This window comes from Empidonax traillii, unplaced genomic scaffold (genome assembly GCF_003031625.1).
Source record: "Empidonax traillii isolate 1590-97213 ecotype Southwest subspecies unplaced genomic scaffold, ASM303162v1 scaffold1253:size457737, whole genome shotgun sequence".
NCBI classification, from domain to species: Eukaryota; Metazoa; Chordata; class Aves; order Passeriformes; family Tyrannidae; genus Empidonax; species Empidonax traillii.
This window is the reverse complement of record NW_020956446.1, coordinates 1-17,789: the sequence shown is the minus strand read 5'-3', so window position 1 is coordinate 17,789 and position 17,789 is coordinate 1. Positions and strand designations below refer to the sequence as shown.

At 43.2% G+C, this 17,789-nt stretch overlaps 1 protein-coding gene across 1 annotated transcript in view; it reads right to left on the bottom strand.

Moving 5' to 3' along the window:
- The window catches only part of PGM2L1 (phosphoglucomutase 2 like 1), a 15,163-nt gene extending 4,262 nt beyond the window's left edge, over window positions 1-10,901 (bottom strand). Inside the window, exons 1-9 of the mRNA XM_027906169.1 lie at window positions 10,734-10,901; window positions 7,155-7,261; window positions 5,917-6,001; window positions 5,180-5,263; window positions 4,121-4,314; window positions 3,321-3,510; window positions 2,995-3,092; window positions 2,020-2,200; window positions 468-561 (exon numbers count right to left, since the gene is read on the bottom strand). Of these exons, the coding sequence (XP_027761970.1) occupies window positions 468-561; window positions 2,020-2,200; window positions 2,995-3,092; window positions 3,321-3,510; window positions 4,121-4,314; window positions 5,180-5,263; window positions 5,917-6,001; window positions 7,155-7,261; window positions 10,734-10,787 (1,087 nt within the window). The 5' untranslated portion in view covers window positions 10,788-10,901. The remainder of the gene's footprint in view (window positions 1-467; window positions 562-2,019; window positions 2,201-2,994; window positions 3,093-3,320; window positions 3,511-4,120; window positions 4,315-5,179; window positions 5,264-5,916; window positions 6,002-7,154; window positions 7,262-10,733) is intronic.
- Window positions 10,902-17,789: the final 6,888 nt, after the last annotated feature.

Sequence of the window (17,789 nt, the reverse complement as noted above, 5' to 3'; positions counted from 1 at the left end):
GGGTTACAGGGCTGGAAAGATCCCTGCTGTAGTCAATTAATTCCAGATTGATAACATCTGCTCCCTGGGGAGTTCTGTCATAGTGCAGTGCTAAACAAATACACACTTGTGCTAACCAGGCATACTCAGATCTAAGATGTGCTGGGCTCTTCTGATTCTGTTCTAATTCTACTTTATACAGACTAAGAAGATATATATTATATTTATACCATTTTGGTGATGGCCTTTCCTCATCCACAAGCTGTTTTTCATCCAAAGCACAACACCAGAATCAGAGGGTCACATGTAAGGAACTGGCCATTATAGAGGGCAAGTTGGTTTGAGGAGAGCAAAATATCAATACCAGTAACTACAAAGACAAACCTAAAGTACTTTTTGGGTGATTTGTTTCAATAATTAAGATCAGTCCTTTCTAATCACATTCCCCCTCCCCAGTTCTCAACATTTTACAGGGATATAAAACCTACCAATAGACTCTTCAAATGCAAAGAGAACTTCTTTCCCATTATCCAGGAGGTTTTTTACTCTGCTTCCAATCCATTTGAAACCAGGCAGTGTTTCCTAAAACAGGGAAAAAAAATATAGTGCTTTAAAAAAAAAAAACCAAACATTTTCAATTCAGTTTTAAGTCAAAGAAGGTGAAGCCACCATTCCTTCACTTCAAACTCAAAAAGCACCCAAAAGGGGGAAAAAACCCAAGGTATTGTGAATTTTAGGGTCAATGGGAAAGCCTGCTGCAGAGTCAAAACACTGAAGCTTAAAGACATTTTTACGATTTTCTTGAAATAATTTCCCTAAATTTAAATCTAATTAATTGACAAAAAAGAATAGATACAGCAAAGAAACAGCAGACAGGTAATCACTTGGGTTTATGTTATGAATTTAAGGCAAAGAGTTGCTGGATAGCATTTTCCCAGGGCATGCTCCACTGGGACGTGAGCATCACATCAAGGAGTAAATGTTGTTTGAGGGACTGTGGTTCTCTGAGGTCAGATCTTCTGTGGTGCTTATCAGATGAGACAAAAAGTTATTCGAAGGGAAAAGCTGCAGGAATATATAAGCAACAATTTTAGGTGATGGGAAGGAAAAACACTGCCTTTTTTTTTTTTTTTTTTGGTAAATCATTCAAAAGCCATCAAAAGCTTTGACACAGTCTTGGAGAGAAGGAAAACACAAAGGGGAAGTTTTTACAGGAGACCAAGGGGAAATCCACTGCAAGGAGCTGATATTCAACCTGATTAAGCTTTCCTGGTCAGCCACTCAAAATGGTTTTCACAGTTGCTTTCAAATCTTAAGTTCCTCATTGCTTGCCAAAATATTTATTCCTATTGCACGTGGCTCTAAATAAGACATGGATTAAACAAGACCTGGACCTTTGTATGCCTGTGCTAAGCTCTAAGGTACTTGCTCCTCTTCTGGCAGACATCCAACAGCCTCAGAAATCAGACTTAATCCTTGAATGCAGGAACTAAAATAACTGTCAGCCTGTGGGGGTACCCGTTTTCTTTTTCAGCAAGTTCTTAGTGAAGCTACATTAAAGATCCGAACGTAGGAGTTCCTGTGTCTGCCACCAACTTGAAGTAAATCCCAATTTAAAAACCTACTGGGACCTGAGAGGACACTGTGTGACCTCAAAATGCTTATTAGAAATCCATCAGCATTTTGTAGTGAACACAGCAGGCTGCACAAGCTTTCATCCTCGCACAGAAGAATTTCTCTGTAGGAAAATAACCATTTATCTGTAATTTAGGTGTTAATCTGTGTTGCCTGCTAATGCAGCTTCGCTTAAGTTGATCTCACAGATTGTAATTGCTGTGACACACACTGAAGATGCTGCAGGGGATGAAGCCAGGCTTGTCTGGGTAAAAACACCCTCTGCAGGTTGAAATGCACCGAAATTCCAGGCAATAAGATTGGAAGTCATTTACTTTTCATGTCATGAAACCACAGGTGGGGTTCAGACAGGGAACGTGGCACTCAGATCTTGCCCTGCCAAGACATCCCAAACCCCAGGTTTACCTCGAAGTGAAATCCCTCCTTCTGAGCAATGGCTCTCAGGATTTTGGAGGAGACTGTGGTGGCCAGCATGTAAACATCCCTCACATCAGCACCCTGGGGGCAGTTCTCCTTCCAGCGCGAAAACATCCACCAGCCGAACAGCGCCGCCAGCTCGTTGCCAGTGAACACCTTCCAGCAGCCACTGCAGAGAGCAGGGAAAGGACACAAGAGCTCTCCCAGGTTTCCCAGGAGCACCCACTCAGGGGGAGAGGCTTTCTGCAGTCACTGGGACAACAGGGATTCCGAGCAACGCCACCGACAAAGCTGCTCTAGACAAAGCCACCGGACCGACAGGACTCCACCACTCATCACATCCCGAGGATTTACAAGCCCAGAGGATTCCGTGAGCCACAGAATATCCTCACTGTGAGCCTTCACACAGCTCAGCTCTCCTGGATTTATCCCCCAGCAGCAGAGCAGTCTAGAACAGACCCACAGGGAGCAGTCTATGCCATTGATACACTGCGGTCAGGCAATGCCTGCACAACTCTTTACTTACACAACGGGCAGAACTGGGGCCTGTTCGTGGAAGAAAAATAATTTCTATTCAATATGGACAAGCAGGGAAAAACAAAAAAACAAAAAACCACCACAAAACAGAACAAAAAAACCCAAACAAACACACGCACCCCGACAAAAAGCCCACAACACTCAACTGTGCCAAGGCAGGTTTGCCCAATATAAATGAAAAAAACAAAACAAAAAAACACAGTAACAACAAGATTTTACTGCCTTTAGTAACCACTCAGTTTTCAGTCGAGCTTTATCTGGACATCTACACCAGTAAGTATTTAATCTAATCTTTTAGTTATCAACTGATTTTATTCAAGATACAAGTTGGAGCTACGCCAAAAGATGTAACTAGGAGGAAAAGCACCCCAATAGCTAAGCCACAAAGGAGAGAAAGATAAAAAAACCAAAGGTCCCATTACTTACTTTTCCTGATGTTCTGCCACTGCCAGTCTATCTGCATCTGGATCAGTGGCCACTACTACTCTAGCATTTTCTTTCTCTGCAAGCCTCAGGGACAATTCCTGATGGGAGAAGCAGGGGGTGAAAAATGTAGAAATATAAAATAAGAGCAAATAATCCACAGCCTTCCTGCTTATATCTAACACAAGGACAGAGAGATCCCACAATGGGCTTCCCACTGCATCAACACAGCTGAAACCCAGGCTCTCCCAGTCCCCTTCCCCATATTGTTTTGTGGTTTTTTTTTCCCCCCACCCAGAGAAATCTGACGAATTAAAAACAAAAGGTACCAGCACAGATTCCCCCTCTTCAGGATTGGGGCATTTGACAGTGGAGAAGTCTGGGTCTGGATCTTTTTGCTCGGGTACTGGGATGGGGGGCTGGAAGCCAAAGGCTTGGAAAGCCAACTGCACGTAGTCATGTCCCACTCCATGGAAAGAGGTGTGAACAAACTTCAAACTCGTTTGCATATTTAGCTCCCTGAGGAGGAAAACAACATTTCTGTAAGTTTTTGGTCTGTTTTCACAGGGAGAGAAAAAAAAATGCAATCCCACTGTGTACTGTACTCTGCTGCTTTCTGCTTTAATTTCAAAAGATGGAAGGAGTGTAAAGTGCTTATTTGGGCTTGCACTAGAAATAGCTGGTTTAAAGCTTCTCCTGGAAAACCAAGTGTTTACCTTCTGCTGAATTGGATGAAAGTCTCCCAAGAATGAACTGCTGATTTCTACATCAAACTCGAGCTCCTCCACCACCTTAGAGATGTTACTCTGGTTCTACTCAGCCTATACGTCACTTGTCCTCCCCCTTTTCTGCCTCACCCAAACGTGAGTTTCCTCACCTCTATTTCATACTCCCACACCACACCTGTACTCTGAATTTCTGCATTTTACTCAGGACTCTTGGAGCATATCCCTTCACATGAAACAGTTTGGCCTTTATCTTCAGCAAAATGGTTTAATCCTAAGGATGGTGATTTTACTAAATTTACTGACAGAGAAGACACTGAAGTCTGCCTGCAATCAGTTTTTCCACGTACAGCCCGAAGCTTACTTAAGAACATGATTTAAGCACATTTTGCTTTCTACAGTACCTATGATAACAGATCTTTTTCAGGTCCTCCATGTAGCAGTCACAGATTTTCTTCAGAGGATCCTGCCTAAGGGGACTGGTGTCCACCAGATTTTCATTCCAAGAGCCATTCCATGGTTCAACACACTCTTCTATACATTTTATGATTTCCTTGTCATGTGGAGAAGTGATCTGTGCTCCGTTTTCCCAGTAAACCTGATGGAAGTTGAAGGACAACAAGACAGTTTATTTACAAAAGATTATTAACTTGATGAATTCCTTTAATTACAGGACTCCACATACTTTCTGCTTTTTCAAGTGACATTGAAAATTCAGCATCTGACTGGCTTGATTCTCAAAAGCCACTTGGAAAACTCTCAAAATGAACTTTTGAGTTCATTATTTCAGTTAGATAATGATAAAACCACCCAGCAAAACCACCTGTTTTAAAAAAAAAACAAGGCTGGAATTTAACTACTATGACTGAAATATCAGGGTGTGAGAAACCAGAGCTGGGCATTTACACCTGAGATGGTTGCACAGACTGTAACAGAAAAAAAATGTCACCTTCTCCATGGCCTGGCATTCCTTTGGAAAAAGAAACACAACTTGTTTTTGAACCCAGAGCAGGAGAGATAAGCAGAGTGCCAAGGAATGTGTTTTTCCATGGCTGAACAACTGTAATCTTTCAGCTGGGAACACCACCAAACCCTGGACTATAAAAAAAGGTCTTTGTTGAAGAATTATTCAGATGCCAGTTTCCCCACACTTGGTTGAGCTCACAGTGCAAGACTTTCTGCTCAGAGAATCTGCCTCTGTTTTCTTGTCACTTGGTCATATTTGGTTCAAATTGTCCAGAACTGATAATTTTTATGTCTAAGAAGCCAAGACAAGTTGCTGAAGCATTTCTTCAGCTGCTGATCAGGCTTCCTGGAACATCCCAACAGGTTTGTGCTCCCCACACACAGCCAGTGTGGTCTCATTTTCTTGTTGCAGGAGAGTAATTCAGCTTATAGAAGGATGAATTATTTGAAATAATTCATCCTCTAATGTGATACTACTGGAACTTGACCAGCTTTACCTTGTATCCATTGTCCTCCTTCCTGTTGTGGGATGCTGTGATCATCACTCCAGCCACAGCCCCGAGCTGCTGCACAGCGTAGGGCTACAAAGGAAACCCAAAAAAATGTCCATTTACCCAAGAGTGTTCTGCCACACATCACATTAGGACAGTCATGCAACAGGATGCTACACAAGTGGCTTTTCGTGTCGCACCAGCATCTCTGAAAAATGTCTAAGTGAACACCCATCATTCTGTCTCCTGTAGCCAGTAAGAAATAAAGTTTGTCCCGTTCTGCTGCATAAAAAATGATTTTTATCAGTTACACAAATGCAACAGTTAACTGGCCAACTGAAATCTGTACTCAGATTACATGAGCACTTCAGAGAAACAAACAGGCTGAAGCAGAACGAAGAAATTCACCAAAAAGCTTGAAAAACAAATGAAAAGGTATTCCCAGCACTTCAGTCCTCCCCTCAAAACAAGATCCGTACCTTGTGGAACAGGAATGAGGATTTTAAAAACCCTGCAAGGAAAAGCTGCTGTGACTAGAAGAGAAAGCTTTGTTTCTGAGATATCAAAAGCACAGAGGCACAGAAGAATTCAGTGATATTTTTATAGCTTCCTCAAAGGGCCAAGTACACTGAGCAGCCTCTGTTTTCCTGTTTAAACAACAATTCACGAGGAAAACGGCTGGTTCACGTGCCTTTTTTTTTTTTGTTTTAGCAAACTCAAACATGGAAGAGAAGGTGACTCACCACAAAGGGTGTGGGGACATAGGTAGAGAAGAAGTACACAGGGACATCTTTGGCCAGCAGCACTGCTGCAGTGAGCTTGGCAAGCCTGACAACGGGAAAACCAAAACATTCAGTCAATCCAAACCCCACCCACAGCGATCCAGTAACGCTGATGGCATTCCTGTCACCTTCAGACAATTGTCCCTCCAATCCCTCCATTGCTGTTTTTGGCTTAATCTTCAGTCCATCACCCAAATCAACCAGTGATACCAAACACAGAGATACAGAACCTACTGGAGGGACACTTGTCCTTCCACTTCCCAGAAAGTCTGAAGGACCAGGTGTCTGCAACAGCAGGTTTGGGAAAGGATTCTGTATCCCACACAGATGAGTTTAAGCCCCTTATCCCAAAGCCTGGTGGTTGATGGGCCACACACATCAAGGCCCGAGGGAAAGGAGAAACTCTTGGCAGACAGTCACAAGACTCTGTGCTCTGTCACACCAAGAACTTCCACATCCCTAAAATAATTCAGTGCTGACAAAGAGAATATTAAAAAAAAAAAAAAAAGAGAAACAACTCGGTTAATTATTGCAGTTAATTGCTGTAACTAACTACTCGTTACATAAACACTAATTAGCTAGCTAATTAGGTTGGGTGATTGTAAGGAATGGCACTACCACGTGTTTTTTGCTCCTGGAATGACAGGGGATTAAGATTCCTCACAGAATTCAGAAAGTTCTCTGCCCTTTTGCTACAGAGGGCACAATCTGGCATCACTGAAATTTAAACTTGAAGCATTCCAGGTCAAATATTCCCAAAGTGAAAATACACCAGGTTACAGGAGGCTGCAGGGGGAATTTTTCTCCCCCAAACAAGCTTAAATCAGGTGCAAAATACAACAGGATGACAGTGTTAGAAGCTCATTAACACTTAGAGGTTTCAAGCTAAAGTGTTAATATTCTGAATTTACCTTCATATTCAAATTTTTCTCCAGGCATATCAACTTCTCAACATCTGCCTCACGTTCTCGTGCACTTAAACCTGCAAATTCTTTGGAGTGACCAGCCTCACACTCCACATTTCTGGCCAACTGGTACCATAAAAGAATTTATTTCCAAGCCTCTCTTCCCTACTATTTACATGGACTAAAGGAGGGGGAAGAGAGTGCCCAGTTCATCACAAAAAATGCTGACAGAACAGAAAGCATTCAAAGCCACAGTTTCATTTCTAGTCTTGCAAATGTAATCAATACTCATACTTCTTACTGCTGCAGTTGCTGGTGACCTGACCTCGTGTGTCATATCCAACAACAAAGCCTCTCTGCTTAAAGTCTGAAAAATTCCTCTCAAGATACTTGTAGATCCCCTGGAAAGAGAAAGGAAAAACAAAAACAAACAAGGGAAAAATAAGAATTAGCACACAAACATTAAAAGTGATCTTTCACAGAGGATGGATAACATCAGCAGGCAAAATACAGCTCAAAACCCTCAATAATGGAGTTCACAAAAGCAAGCAGAGTGATTTTTTTTTTCCCCCCAGTGTTCACTCAAAGAAAGCAACCAGAGAAATAATTTCTCACAGCTGAGAGAAATAAAAGTGGTACAACAATAAATCCTCAGGCAGCAGACACTTGTTTTCAATTCATACTGTGCTTTTAGTTATTCAAAATATCTTTTCAATTAACAAAAAAAAAAAAAAAAACATTTTTTGGGAGTCCATCCACTCAGCCAATACAAGGTTTGTGCCAGTCAAGTCCTCATCCTTGAGCTCACAGCACAAGTCAGACACCTTTTCAACACCGTTTCCCAAAGTGCCAGTCCTAAATTTGCCTGAAAATCATGGAATGGTTTACACTGGAAGGGACTTTCAAAGATCTTGTGCTGCAGTTTCACCTCCCCCTGTGGCCTTCACATCCATTCACCTCCCAGTCAGAGTCTCTCTGGAGATCCATCACAGAAACAACCCAGGGCAGATCAGCAGTTTTCAGATAAAAAGATGGAAGCACTATTGTCAGTGGAAGTTTCCAGAGTTCCCAACAGCCAGACAACAGCACCGGGAACTTAACCCTGAAAATGCTGCCTTTCACAGGGTGCAAGTTGGGCTACGACACAATCACCAGCCCAAGTCACACACAGGAATGGGGGAAAAAAAAAAATGTTCAAGTTTGAGTTGAACACTCTGAATAATGTCAAGAGAAATGAACAGCACATTTCTTATCAACAGATCCCTTGTTTAGGCTCCCAGTACCTGGATGTCAGAGCACAATGCAGGGTTTTGTCTGAACTAGCCCCTCAAACATCAAGAACTGCATAAAAAGACAATTCAGCAGAATTTTAGACGAACTGGTCCTAGTTAGAAACAGCAAACAAGGGCATATAAACTACTCAGAAGCAGCACAGATCGAGCTGAGACAGAACAATCCAAACACATCTCTTAAAGCTGAAGGAAATAAAAGTAAATAAGTAAATGTCAGTGAGAGGAAGTGAGTGAAGAGTCTCTCCATTGTCTGAATCCTCCACTTGAGTTCACACCATCCTCCCCTTTCCCTGAGGGCACTGAGGAACTCCAACAGTTCTGGGCTAAGTCCTCTCCTGAATAAATTTCTCAATTTAAAGAATTTCTGCTTCCTTTTAAGTGTCCCTTGCTATTAAGTTCCTGATACTTCTAGATGAAAATTATGAGTATCTTGAGGTGATAATGACTTACTAGCAAGTGTCAGCACACAAATGTGGAACCCCCCCCACAGATCTAAGCCAAAATGCACTGGAGTATCACAATTCCCCATCCCACTGCACAGCTCAGGTGATTTCCAGATATAAAATCCACGGAGAACAACAGCTGTGCACCTACAGCCAGGTGTCTATTTATCCTCCTGCAAGCCCAGCCCCCTGTGCTCAAATGCAAAGGAGAAGTGAGGGGAAAAGTGATTGTATCACTAAGATGGAAAGATTTTTGGTTGGTGAAACCAAGAGAGCTACAAACAGCTTCATGAAATCCTGTATTTATAGAGTTTTTCAACTATTACCCTCAAGTTTGCTGTTTACTCCTTGTGCAAAGGTGGTTTTGCCACTGTGGAGGGTTTCTTACCCATTAATAAAACCATTTGGGCATTATTAAAAAAGCACAAAAGCAGCAATACTTGAGCAGGAAAATTAGGGCTTTAGATGCAGGTTAAGTACCTACAGTCCTCAGGAGAGTCCAAAGCAGCTGCTGGATATTCTGTACCTTCCTGGACCTGACTTTTCATAATAGTATAAGCAATTCAAGATCAAATGAAAACAAAAAAATCAGATCAAACGGAGAGCACAGCATGTGATTAAGGGTGTGAATTCACTACAGTTCCTTTTAATTGAAGGAAATGTTAATTATACTCAAGTCTGCTGTTCGGCCCTTTATCCCTGTCCCAGGTGAAGACAAAGACAGGGAGACAGGGCTGCCCATTTCCAGGTTAAGCTCAGCAAAACTGTTCCTGCTGTTAACTTCTGACACAGAGTGCTCAAACAAAGATTAAACCCGACACAGTTTACTTCAAAAGCAAATTCTAATCCACTTCCCAGAGGCTGCCTTTCCTAACTCGATATCTGGCTTCAATAAACAACTAAAAATAGCAGCTCCACAGAGGGAGTGAACAGACACAGACCCGGTTTGCTGCTCTCAAAAAGCAGTAATTCCCATGAAAACTGAGCTTGCCCTCACATTCCCTGCCAGGCAGAGGGGAAACTTCTCCCCTTCTGCCAAGAAGGTGGCTCAGTCAGCAGAGCCACACTCCCGGGAGCGCAAAGGCACCATGAGCTCCAAATCCAACAGGCTGCACAGGCCAAGGAGTAACAGGACTCTTGTAAACTTCCTCTGCAGGACTAAGAGGTTTACTCTGCTTCAAAGCAAAGTGGACTTGCTCAAACCAACCCAGCTACTTTTAACCATTTCATCCCTGGGTGACAAGAATCAGAATTTTTGAACCGTTTTTTTTCTCCCCCCCCTTAATCCAAGATCTCCCTGTCTACTCAAATCAAGAAATCCATCCCAAAATACTCAACACTCCAAAGACCTAGTCCTCAGAGAGATCACAGGACAACGTTTTCCTGGAAAAAAGAAATAATTCCATGGTATCTGTAACCCAATGCACAAACATTAAGTCCCAGACGAACCAGGAATCACTGACACCTCTGACCCAACATGTGACACTAGATTTGTAGTTTGAGACCTTTAAAATTCATATCTCAAATTACTTTCCTGTCTACTTAAAAAAAAAAAAAAAAAAGTAGAAAGAGCCACAGACAGAGCTATGGTAACACCAGGCCACTTCACCAACAACTACCTAATCCAGCTGATGAGAAACATAACCAGTGATATTGGAGAGATTCCCCAAAAGCTAAACAATTCCCAACACAGATCTTCAGTCAGCCTACTTTGCTTCCTCATCTTAATTCCTCTCTATTTGTTCAGTAAAATCTACTATTTTTGGGTGGTTATTGTCAACTGGGGCTAAAAATGAAAGAAAAGGTTTGTTGGGGGGGTGGGCTTTGCTTTTCGGGGTTGCCTTTTTTTTTTTTTTTCCGTTCAGTTTTTAAAAACATGACAGCTAATGACTCCCAGCTACAGAGCAGTTAAGCAGACTAACTACTGGCCAGATTCCAGTGGAGGTGATTCCATTCTGCCTCCTAGAATGTGCAGTTAAACCTCCTCATGGTACTTTATTCCCTTTCAGCGCTAAACACTTCACAGCAACCCACCCCTGCTGTTGAGCTGCTGCTGCACTCCAGCCTCTGCTCGTGTTCCAGTGGAACACTGGGACCAAAGCCTTGCTGGGGAGCCACTGAGCCCTGTCCCAGCTCACCTGTGTGGACTGGATCACGGTGAGGTCGTTGATGTAGCAGAACCCCGCTCCCATGGCCGAGCGGAGCCCGGCGGTGCCGAAGCTCAGCCGGCAGCACAGGCGCTCCCGCAGCTCCTTGTGCTTCCCATCCTGCAGCAAGCTCTCGATCTGCTCCTTTGTCTTTTGGTTCTGCAAAAGAGGATTAAGGCCTTCATTTAGTGCTTGAAATCAGGAACTGAACTACACGCACTTATTGGTTTTAGGCAATTCCAAGTGCAAGTTTGTCCTATCCTATAAAATGCCTGCGCACCAACCGGCCTTCACTCAACTCACTTTTATCTTCTTTCCCATCTCATCCTTATTAAAAATGGATTCCAGAGCTCTTGCTCTGGAAACTGATATGTTTGCCTGTCCATTAATACACCTTCCAGACACACAAAGCCCGTGAGTGGCGAGCACAGAGACTTTGGAACCGGTTTTTCCAAGGCGGGTAACACAAATCCATCATTCATCTGCGCTGCTGGAAGACAGACAAATCTCAACTGCAGAGCAATGTTTCCTTCCTCCCCACCCACAGGAAAGGTCTGTAAAGAGGCACAGTAAAAGCATGGAATCCCAGGATCGTTTGGGCTGGGAGGGAATTTAAGGATCATCCATTCTACCCTTGTGCCACGAACAGGGACACCTTCCACCCAGCCCCATCCAGCTCCACACAAAGTGTAACAGAGGCTGGATTCCCATCCAGAGCGATCCCCCTGTTCATTCAGGCTTCCCCTAAACTTCCACAAGAGCTAAAAACTTCCAAGTGTACAAACTGCACGTTGCACACACCCAACTACCTGTTCTTTGTATTTATTCAACCCATCTTGAATTCACTCGCTCACCGGGAAACCCACACCCAGGTGGGACAAAACACTTCCCAGATCCTGTAAACACAGTGTAGGAGGACTCAGTGGATACACAGCTGGAAAAAAAAAACCCAACTCCAGAAGTATAAAACACAGCTCAGGTGGCACAAGTGCTTCTCCAAAGCAGGGTCCCAAGGAAGGGTTAAAAAAAAGGCCAGTGGAATCTGCAGGGCGAGGGTGAAGCACCCCTGACATTTAAAGTAGAGGTCAGCCAGCTCCAGCAGCACCAGGGCACACAGCTCCTTCAGGAGGGCTGGGGAAATGCTGGGAAAGGCACGGAGATAGCAGCTACACACACTCTCCAGGAAAAAAAACCAAAAAAAAAAAAAAAACCAAAAAAAAAAACCCAACAAAACCACCCAGTAAAGCTCGCTGGAAAATCTGAAATTATTCCCGCAGCTCGGTAACAGATCCTGAACACCAGACACGGGAATTTAAGATAAATCTTCGTTCCTTTGTGCCTTAAAATAAAAGGTATTGCTGTCCATGCTCTTGGATGGCTCAGCAACTAAAGCAAAACACTGCTGGCAACACAGCTAAAGCCAGGCCTAAAAAGAAACCAAAACAATGGGGCACAACAAATATTAGACCACAGGAGTGAAGGTTCCTCTTTTAGTTGCTCCCAGGCAGCCAAGCAGAAAACAAATGACTGACCTGGAAAAAGAGCCTAAGTAACGAAAAACCTCATTTCACACTATCATACTACATGGTTTTGCTTTAAAAAAAAATCAGGTTATTAAATTACACGGCATCTTTGATACCTTTTCAGGATACGCTGCATTGCTTCCCTGCAAAAAAACACAGAATAAAAAACTGTACATTCCAGAGTTTATGGAGCTTTGCAAAACTGAGGCAAGACGTCCCTGGAGCAACAAAGCACAAAGGTTTATTTTACAAAGAGATTAAAAAGCATTTTTGATTGAAGCTATTTGATTTGTTTCTTAAGGAATAAAAATGAGCCAGCCAAAACAGCAGCACCCAAATAACATTTTAATTTCCTCAGTTAAGCTAAAGTTTGATAAAAAGAAGAGGGGGAAAAAAAAAATAAAATTACAAGTGAAAACCTCCCATCTTTCCACAGATGATCTGAAAGTCCTGGGCCAGCAGAAAGAAGGCATTTTAAAAGACCTGGCGTGAGTTCAGACGTGCTGCTGATTAGTGTCATGCTCTGGGTTACACATCCAGTAGCATTAGAAGTTTGACCTCCAGACAGCCCTGATCCCAACCTGCCACAATCCCTACTGCTTTTACTCTTCCCAGCTTGACTTTTTTTACTCCAAGTTGGAGTTTGGAAGCCCGTTGGCTCAGTTTCTTGCAACATCCTGCCCGGGTATGAGGAGCATTTACCACCCTGGGAACTTTCAGAACAGCTCCCACTGGTGACATTTAACCCCATTGCAAATCCTGGGGGGGAAAAAAAAAAAAAACCAAACAACCCAAACCCAAGATGTTTTGCTGGTTTGTTTTGCAGTTATGAAATCGAGTCACACAGCTGAAGGTCTCACAGTGGTTTTTAGGAGGGTTCATTTTTTTTGAGTGTAATAGCTGATGGAATCACTCAGGTTGGAAAAGGTGATGGAGTCCAGCCAGGGACAACCAAGGCCACCACTGACCCAAGACCCCAAGTGCCACATCCACACAGGCATGGGGACTCCACCCCTGCCCTGGGCAGGACAACCCTTTGGGGGAGGAAAATACCCCTTATATCCAACCTAACCCTCCCCTGGCACTACATGAGGCCTTTCCCTCTTCTCCTGGTACTTGGGTAAGCAAAAGAAGTTCCTTAGAGATTTCAGACTCCAGCCCTCAGATGATTTCTAAAATTCTTAAAAAAGCCCCAACATAAAACAAACCTAGATCTTCCTGCCTTCAAGCAAAAATAAACCAGGCTGTTGGATACAAAAATAGTCACTGCTTTAAAGAAAAAGCAACGCTCTAAGATACCCCTGAATATCCCCAGTGGCTCCAAGAAAACAATTTAAATTCTCATGGATTGAGTGGTCTGCAGAGTAAACAGGTTTTTAGGGAGACACAGACCCTTCAAAGCCCCACACTGCTACTGGTTTTCTAAGGAGTTTTTACAGGTGGAAAAAGCACCTGACGGAGAGCAGGGTCCTTGGAGTCCACAGGGACTTCCAAAGGGGAAAAGAGAAGGGAAGAGGGAAGTTCTGTTGCCAAACAGCTTCCCAAGAACCAGCCTACAGCCCCCCCAGCACAGGGACCCACCCCCTGCACACACATGTTGTAAATACAAATAGAAATGAACACACAAATAGAAATACACATATCAATCTATACAACTATTTGTAAGTAAGTATATTTCTCTATATATTGTTATACTTGTGTCTATTTCTATATATATTTTGATAATATTGAACTAAGTAATATCAATATTTATATATTGATATATATCACATGTATTGATATGTAAGTACACGAAGATATATGTATATATAGGCATCTACAGGTAGCTACAGGTATGTGTAATTATAAATGTATATAAAAACACATGCAAATGTGCAAGCAATATACATGCAAACATAAGTGAATGCATAAATATATCTGAATGTATGAACACAAAATTATGATATAAATATGTACACTTACAAACACATAATACAAAATATTAAAACATTATATATTATATACATATATATTTATAATATTTATATCTTTGTCAGAATCTGATGAGTTGGAAGGGACCCACAAAGGATCCTCCAATCCAACCCCTGACCCTGCACAGGATCATCCCCATGAATCACACCATGATTATACTAAAAATAAAAAACCTAAATAAATAAAAATTACATATACATATATAAAAAAACCACAATCTATAAAGGTCAGTGGGAGGACAAGGCAGCAATCAAGAGCCAACAGATGCCATCCCTCCTGCTCCCAGAGCTCAAAGGGTCCTGCCCTTGCCTGTGCAAGGAGGTAGCAGATAAGGGGACAGGGGCAGGAGGGCCCTGGGAGGAGCTTTTGTGGTACCTGAACGTGTCCTGCTGGGGCCAGAAAAGGGTCAGGGAGGGAAAGAGGGGCCTTTGGCTGGGGTTTGCACTGGAGGTGGCTTTGGCAGGGGATTCCTCCTCCTCCTCAAGGACAGCCCGTCCTCACTGCACTGAACTTGGTGTCCCTCCCTATTGCTCCATCCCCCAGCCCTGCACTGTCCCCCTCAGCAGCAGCTCTGCCCTCACCCAATTCCCAATCTGTCAGCACCCAAATATGCTGCGAGTGCCCTCAGGCACCTCAACCCACCAGTTCAGGATGTCAACTCGCTAAACATCCCTAATTTTTCAGCAGCTTTGAGGCCATTCAACACCTGGGCAAGTGAAGAACAACCAGAGCCCGGGCCACGTTTGCCCATCCCATTCCAAGCAGACTCTTTCACTCAACCAACACCAGGAAAAAAAAGACAGTTCTGCATTATTTTTCCCCCCCAAAATTATTTCACTAATATATAAACAAGCCATCTCCATGAAGTTAGCACTACCCCTCATAAAACGTGGGTTTGCCAGTCACCTGTGCCTGTTTCTGACTCCAGTTCCCAAACAGCAACTTCTCAAAGCCTCTTTCAGTGGTGCTCCAGAGTTAAAAACTTGGAAGAGGCTATTAAGGTTTTGAAAAAGAAGGAAGGGGGGGGGGACTGAGCCTGCTGGCAGATGTACTTTAAACAAAATGTCAGATATACTTAAAACAACTGCTTATGAAAATTTACTGCCAGAATCAGAATCACAACCTGCAGAAGACCAACATAGCTGATGGGGCTCTGCAACATTAACACTTGGCAGAAAGGCTGGAGGTGTTATTAAATATATCTATATATTCACTACCAAATACAGTGCTATGCTCCTACGTTTTCGGTTTCCCATTTCTTTGTAGCTCACCGGGACACAACATCGGAAACAACTGGAGAATTAAAGACAAGGCCATCAGCTGAGTGTTTCTTACAGGTTCTTTTACTCCCAATCACCTTAATCGTGTGTACTTAGTGCCAGAGTCAAGTTTCACAGCTAATACCCTGTCAAAAGAAGTGGCAATTCACTACCCTCAGCCATTATTTTCTTATTTTGAAGGCACTTTTAGCCTGGGGAAGGGAAAAACAGTCTCAAGTTTGCTTAGAATCCAGCAAATCTGACAGCCACAAATTAAGTGCATCGAGCCTTACCAGCCTTTGGTTTTTATGCAGCAATTAAGCCTTTTTTATTTTTTTTTTTCCCCCAAATAAAATCAGGTTCAGTCCCTCAGAACACACCAGAGCATCTGTAGGAATTCCTACTGCAGAGAAGGGGAACATGGCATAGCTCATCACCTTAATTGCACAGTTAAGGCCATCAGTGGCACCTGCATCGAGCTGTCATTTATAATTTCTCTTAGAAACTGTATGTTCTCATCTCTTGTTAGGAAAGAAATGTTTTCCTAGTGAGCAACCTCTTGACCAATTTTATGCGAAAATCACTCAAGGAATGACTTTCATCTTGGCCCAACAAAACACAAGAAACAGAAGAAAAAAAACCTCTTAAAAGTGCCTCCTTTACACTCATTTCCACACTCTTTAACTAAACTAGACTGAAAATACACAAGGCAAGTCTAAATGCTCGAGTCTTGTTTCTAATACCTGAAAGTCAAGTGCGGAAACACCGGCCAGGGATGCCCTTTCCCGCAGCCACAGTTTATTTATCACTCGATTTAATCAACAAATACAGACAACAATGCCACCAAGTGCAAGTTCCAAGACCATCCTGATGGATTTCAGCGAGTTTAATGTCTTGGAACGGGTATTAAAGCACAAGACTTGCGTTATTTCAGAGCTCAGCCCATTCCAAGTTGCTCCCAGCAACACTGGTTGTACCAACAGGTTTCTGCCCCCAGTCTACCCAAAGTCAGCTACTTCAGTAATTCATAACTTTATCTTTTATGTTTTAACATCAGAACTTGCAGTGCACACGTGTAGTTACAGTGGATTTTTCAGGGGCCTATTCCTAAACTTGATTTTTCCTGTTTTTACTCTTAAAAAGTTGGCTTAGAAACCTCAATAAGAACAAACACTGCAAGTCAAACGACTGGAAGAAGTTCCTGGAAGTCCATTTCCAGATGACAGGCACCTCAAAAGCCACAACAATTAAAAGAACACTGAGGGACACCCCAAAAGCACCTCAAAATTAACCAAGCCACCTTACAAGCAAGGAAGGAGCTCTCCAAGCTACACCTCAGACAACAACACTGAGTCCATGAAATAAAACGAAGTAAAATTGAGCAAAATGAGTCCAATAAAATGAGTGCAGTGAACAGGACCTGCACAAACAGCAGCTGCTGGAGGACTAATCTCATTTTTTTTCCCCCTCCCCATGGGATGTTCTAACTGTGCCTCTGTAACATCCACAGCATCCCCTTCTCCCAGGCACATCCACCACTGCCAGGGAGCTGTCTGGGAACAAAGACCAAAACCCACACCCCCTTCAGGAGACTGGAAAGTCCAATGGGACAATTAGGAGGCGGATGAAAGGGAATTAAAGGCGTAAGAAGCCAGAACAATGACTGGCTGTTCGAGAAGTTTACCGAAAGAGGTTCCCGAACAAAAGGCTTTGTGCCTCCCAAGACAAAAAGCAAACGCGAGCAGCAATTAAGGAGAGGGAATGGGAAAAGCAAGGAGAACGCCAGTGGCATTAATGGAGATGCAGGATGCTGGGGAGAAGGGAAGGAAAGCAGAGGGACCACCACATGGGCCAGGTTCCCCCCCACCACCACCACCATCGGCACATCCAAAACCACGAGCGCGGCCCTGACAATTAATTAATTACAGCGAGCAACTTTCAATTAAAGCCACGGGACAAAAAGCCTCCCACAGCTGGGAATGTGGTGCATAGATTTTTCCCTTGATCAGAGGCTCAGGGAGCTGGGGGTGGGAAGGGAGGGAGGCACAGGCAGCTCCTCGTAAAGTTGGATAAGCAATGAATCTCCTCCAAGGCCTCCTTTCTCATTAAATACGAGGCCATTGGACCAATAACCCCTCTCATGCCCTATTCTGTGGTTTCTCTTTGCCTTCCCATCCCAAAACACCTTCACCCGGTTTGCTCACACCTTCCCCAGGCGATTTTGAGTTGTCAAATCTCCCAGCCAGCAGCTCTCTTGGAAATCTCTTAAGTAGCTCCAATTCTCCAAGTTCCTT